Below are 6,251 nucleotides of genomic sequence, written 5' to 3'. Positions count from 1 at the left end.
ATGCATGGTTCCTCTCTTCTCTCTCTCCTTCCAATCGCTCGTGCATGGTCCCCCTCTCCTCTCTCTTTCTCTCCTTTCAACTGGACACTAAACCATAAATATTTCATCACATGCATGGTCCCCACCTACTTTTTCTCCTCCCAACCGGATAGTTTGTGATTAGCATTCGATGGCTCCCTCCTACATCATGTCCGTGGACCACATCCGGACATAAAAACAGACATATACCAGGGACATTTGCGGGTCGGCGTTGGAGATGCATAACCGAGCTTTCTCCGAAACTCGTGTCAAAACCATATGATCAGAAGAGGTACAAAACGTGCCTAAATCTCATATTCACTTTTGATTAAATATCCATTTTTTTCGTTTCAGTGACATCATTTTCTAAAAACAATTCATTGTCTGGACTATTTGGAACGAAAGAATTGCCCACATCTTGCACAAGAGCGCTTCTCCAGGTGGTTCTTCTTGCAAATATGAAAAAAGGAGGCTATGATTTGGGACTTTGGGTAACCGTGGGGGCTTAGAAATTGAGTCAAATTATGCTGGGAGAGTAATGACCTTCTATTTTGTGAGGTGTTGTAACATTGCTCGAACTCTATTCTCCCTTAATTAATATAGACGAGACAATTTTTTTGCCTCCATTTCAATTTTTTTTTGCAATCAGCTTAAATTTCCACTCTCGTTCTAAGCTCCTAGGTCCCTAAAAGACCATTTTGCCCCTGACTGCCTTCTATCCAAAGGCATGGACCAGAGGTTATTGTACCATAAACATGGAACATACATATGATTTTTTTTGAAACTATGATGATTTTTATAGCAAATTCGGAAACTATACACCCTAATGCAGAAAAATCAAAAGTATCACCCCGTCGGCCGCCTGTTGGCCGAAGAGGGACTTTTCGGCCAATCGCTAGCCAAAAAAGACTTTTCAGCCAACAGTTGGCCAAAGAGTCCCTCTTCGGCCAACAGGAGGCCGAAAAGTGGTCTTCGGCCAACACCTGCTTTACTGTTTTAGAAAATTCATATCAATTAGGATTTTTAGTATTTTAATTTGATTCTTTTTGCATTAGATTAGAAATTTTATGAAGTTTCTGTAGATATCAAGTTTCACTAGATTTGAAAGTTTGAATTTGAATTTTCATGAATTTGCTCAAATCACTAGATTGCCTACAATTTGAGCTAGGAGTATTTTTTCGGATGATTCTTTTTGCTATTGGTTCTTTGTGACATTGTTTATCAGTAGTAATTAATTGGCGAATTTCATAATTATTTAGAATTAGGTTTTTATGAAAAGAGTTCTGTTTTAGTGTTTTATAGGTTTTGTGCTATTTCTTTTAATTTTAATTGCTTTAAATTGTTTTCTTTAGTTTTTTTAACATATTTTTGTTGTTTCTGTTTAGTTATCAGTAGCTATTTTATTTGTAGTATTTTTTTGTATTTTATTTCTTTTATCCTACTAGAAAACTTGTTTTGAGCTTCATAGGAGTTTATATTTAAAAGTGCCTTATAAATCATGTACAACCATTGCCATTTTATACATGAAAAAACAAGTATTTTCCCGCAATCTTTTTCCCTCCATTTTATACACTTATGACTTCTCTCAGACATTGTTTCACACTCCACCAGCAGCACCGACGCAGGAGACACAGACCGTGTCAGACGATGTTATCTACGGTCGTGGACACCATGAGGCTCATTTTATAAGTTGAGAAGTGAAGATGGCGAGAAAGAAGATGACGGGAAAGAAGATGGCGGGAAAGAAAATGGCGGGAGAGAACGGCGGGAGAAAATGGAGGGAGAGAATGGCGGCAAATAAAATGACGGAAAGAAAATGGTTAGAGAAAATGGCGGATGGCGGGAGAAATTGACGGCAAAGAAAATAGCGGGATAAAATGGAGGGAAAGAACGGTGGAAAAGAAAATGAAGGATAAAATAAATAAAATACAAAAATATATATACTAATAACTTAACAGAAACTAAAAGAATATGTCAAAAAATAAAGAAAACAATTTAAAGCAATTAAAATTAAAAGAAATAGCATAAAACCTATAAAACACTAAAACAGAACAGTTTTCGTAAAAAACTAATTTTAAATAATCCTAAAATGCACCATTTAATTATTACTGATAAACAAAGTCACAGAGAACCAGTAGCAAAAAGAATCATCTAAAAAAATACTCCTATCTCAAATTATAGGCAATCTAGTGATTTGAGCAAATTCATGAAAATTCAAACTCAAACTTTCAAATATAGTCAAACTTGATATCTACAGAAACTTCATAAAATTTCTAATCTAATGCAAAAAAGAATCAAATTAAAATACTAAAAATCCTAATTGATATGAATTTTCTAAAACAGGAGAGCAGGTGCAGGCCGAAGACCACTTTAGAGTTGGACGAAGAGGGACTCTTTGGCCAACAGTTGGCCGAAAAGTCCTCTTTGGCCGAAAAGTCCTCTTTGGCCAACGGTTGGCCAAAAGTCTCTCTTTGGCCTGAAAAGTGCCTCTTCGGCCAACAGGAGGCCGACGGGGTGATACTTTTGATTTTTATGCATTAGGATATATAGTTTCCGAATTTGCTAAAAAATCATCATAGTTTCAAAAAAAAATCCATACATATCCTCATGTTTTACATCCCACATTCATCAAACACATAGATAGATCAATGCGCACTGCACACCAAAATCATGTAACAGATGTGCCAAAACTCGCTTCTGAGAACAATCCCATCCATGTCTTTTTTTTCCCGCAAAAAAAAAAAAAAAACAATCCCATCCATGTCTTTGTCCTCGGATCTGTAATTTCCGTGTACTAACACTTGCGATCTTGCGCGCAATGAACTTCCGGGAATCATCATACAAGGAATCAAGTAGTGAACAGATTGTTTACTGTAAAAGAAAAAAAAACTAGTGGACAGATTTGGTCTACACCTTTGCTTTCCAAGTGCCAAACTGCGTCCCAACAACCGAAGGCTCGCAAAGAAATTCTTGGAGCACAGTTTCATGCCGCACAGGTAACCCCACACGGCCACCCATGACCCATCAATCACCGTCCCATGATCCTCGAAGCTTCTGTTCCTGCAGCCACGCCGGTGTGTGCAAGAGATCCAACTGGTAAGTCCATTGATCGTTACCTCCTAATCATGCAGCTGGTCTGCAAGTGTTGCCTCGTGTAGCCACATCCTTGATCAATCATGTGGGATGGCGTGTGCTCCGCTGACTCCGACAGCGACGCCGGCGCGAGCTAGGGGAGATGGACGCCCTGAGGTCGACGGCGCTGCCTCACCGGCGAGGACGGAGCACGCTGTTGTCAGAATTTATTACTCTATTTGATTGCAAGTGCCCGATCATTCGGATCACCTGCAGTTCATTTCTTTCAGATAATGGTGGTTGGCTCGAGTTACCGCTCTGGTCAGGCAAGACGGTGGATTATTATTCCTCTATCTCACACCATCTATAAAACCCTTCCATCAGCTAGCACTTCCTTCTCAACGAACACGAGTTGCTTGTAATTTATAAGGTGATCAGAGGCAGCAAAGAAACACACACAGAGAGAGATGGGATCCTTGGGCCCTGCAGTGAGCGTGAGCATGGCCAAGGCCAACGGCGGCACGGCTGCCGTCGGTGGCCAGAAGCAGCAGCAGAAGCAGGAGCGCGGCACGTTCAGCTGCGGCTTCCGGATACCGCTGCACTACCCGCGGTACAGGAAGGCGGACTACGAGGCGATGCCGGAATGGCGCGTCGACTGCCTGCTCCGAGAGTACGGCCTCCCTGTCACCGGCGACGTCGAGGAGAAGAGGAGGTTCGCCATGGGCGCCTTCCTCTGGCCCGGCCAGCATTGATTCGCCTTTTTACATATTGCCACTCGGAGCAGAGGCCGATCAGCAAGCTAGGGCCTAGCAGAGACTGATCAGCAATGGCAGCAGCAGCCTCACGTCCCCATGTATGCAGAAGACCTCGTGCCGATATTATATTCCTATCTATCACTAATCATAATCTCCAATTATCCATAGAAAAAATATGTTTCTTGGAGGTTGGAGCAGTTCTGATGTTCTTACATGTAAGCAGTACTGGAAGAAGGTGTTGTTTCTGATTTTCATACGTATAATATAATGCTTTCTGTGTACGTCCGACGTTGATCGTTTTGCTCTGCAGTTCTGAGCTTTGTTTGAGGCGTGTCTTCTGAAAGTGTGTTTGGTTCTCTAGCTAAACATGCCCAGCCAGGCAATAGGATTCTAGCTCACTCTAGGCATAGCTCATACAAGCAAGGCCACTTGTTTGGTTCATTTGCCTAGCCTCCACTAAACCACGATTACAGCGGCAGTTACATGCTTAATATGCTTGTGTTCAATTCTTGCCGATGGAGACGAGCCAAATCGGCTCTCCTGTCCGGGCAAGGATTTTCTAGCTCACGCAGGCTAGTTTGCTAGGCAAAGCTAGCTTTTTTCTACTCCTCCAAACAACTATGCTGGCTGGGCGAGGCTAGAGTAAGGCTTGCTTGAGATCCAAACGCACCCTCAGACTCTTTTGGTTCATACGACAGGAATGTCATAACAATAGAAGAGGGACAGTAATATCCCAGCCCTTCAGGGTTAAGTCCTGGTGCTCACATTATCCCTGAATTTATTTTAGGATTTCCGGCGATGCGTTTTTAGTGGGAGAAGACGTTCCCGTCGACGACGAAGCGCCTATGGTGACTTTGTAAATTTCAAGATGACATGCCGGCTCAGTCTCTCGAAGGTGCTCATAGGGGTTGGGTGTGCGTGTGTACGTTCATAGGGATGAGTGTATGCGTGTATGAGCGCTTGCATCTGTACTGATGTTAAAATAAAATAAAAAATTAATATGAAATGAGATGACATGTATCTTAATTCTTATAGGAAAAGAGATGTTATTTGAAGCATAGGATATAAATATTTTTTATTGAGTCTAGGCTAATGTTGTTGTTTTTTCCTTTGAAATGTGAAAGATTGGTTTCTATCTTACATAGAAATAGGAATACAATCCTACAAACCAAAGGGGTCCAGAGAATTTTTCCTTTGAAAATCCTATCCTATACCATTCCTACAAAAATCCTACAAACCAAAGGAGGCCTCAACTTTGGCAAGCTTTCGTCTACTCTTACAAATTGATAACCACTTACCACCACTTCATTTGCAAATGGTTTCTTAAGATATTTGCTGACATTAGCAATCATTTAAAAAATTTGCTAACCACGAACGGCCCGCTGAAAGTTTGCTACTAGCAACAAGTTAGCCTCATTAAAATATTTTTTTGAATAATTAAACGGGGGGAGTTGCGTGCATGAGAGGTATTGACGCCATGACATGGCGACATCCTTTTGGTCCATCCTAAATCTACCCAACAAAGAGTGTAATCCGAAATAATGTTCGTGAGTATTACATTGACGGTGAGCATCTCATAACTGAAAACACAAGCATTATGGGCATCAAAGCTTCCAAAGAATGGAGAGAGCGGCTGTGGGACAAATGTTGTTGTTGAGGCCCCGGGGGGGGGGGGGGGGGGGGGCATATCCCAGATCAAGTCAATGGAGGAGGTTGCGGGTAGGTGGAGCGCAACCCAAACTTGGGAGGCTGACGGGCACATGAGGAAGATGCGCATGGCGTCTTTGAGAGTAGGTTCACATCTGGGGCAGATGGTGTCGGGGAGGATGGTCATGTGAATTAAATTTGCCCTAGTATTCGTACGATCTCTAAAGAGCAACCACCCAAATGTTTGCACCTTGATGGGTGCCTTGGACGACCAAATGGGATGGCGCTGGTGTCCAAGTAGTCCTCATCGAAGATCAGATGGTAGGCATGCCGAGCGGAGAATGACATACGCGGACTGAGGAACCAATCGTCAACATTGTCATTAAGCGCAAAATCTTGCAACAAAGCCACCATAGCTATCTCGATGGAAGCAACACCCGTTAGGCGGTTCTAGAGGTTAGATATCAAGCCTTCCTGCATGACTTGCAGGACCATGATGGTGGGGTTGGTGGAGTGGGAGTGAAGGTGGGGGAAGGCTCTAGATGGGGGGTCAGAAAGTAGTCAGACATCATTCCAAAAGAAGGAGGAGAGGCCATTGTTGGTGAAAACAAAATATTTCTTTTGTAAGGTGTGCAAGTGGTGGTTAACTGTTTTCCAAATGATAATAGAAAGGTCTTTATGTTTTACAATGGCTATGGAATAGGGTCGGTGGTACCATTGTACCCAAGGTAGGTTGGGAATCTGTAGAAGCTTGAAAGC

The 6,251-nt window shown here is 42.3% G+C and overlaps 1 protein-coding gene across 1 annotated transcript; it reads left to right on the top strand.

The window, feature by feature from the left end:
- The first annotated feature begins 3,502 nt into the window (after positions 1-3,502).
- LOC123160867 (uncharacterized) lies at positions 3,503-4,126 on the top strand. The gene has a single exon (XM_044578717.1). It carries the CDS (start codon positions 3,558-3,560, stop codon positions 3,840-3,842), a length of 285 nt encoding a protein of 94 aa, XP_044434652.1. The 5' UTR covers positions 3,503-3,557; the 3' UTR covers positions 3,843-4,126.
- Positions 4,127-6,251: the final 2,125 nt, after the last annotated feature.

This window comes from Triticum aestivum, chromosome 7B, assembly GCF_018294505.1.
Source record: "Triticum aestivum cultivar Chinese Spring chromosome 7B, IWGSC CS RefSeq v2.1, whole genome shotgun sequence".
NCBI lineage: Eukaryota > Viridiplantae > Streptophyta > Magnoliopsida > Poales > Poaceae > Triticum > Triticum aestivum.
This window is presented reverse-complemented; position numbering and strand designations above follow the sequence as displayed.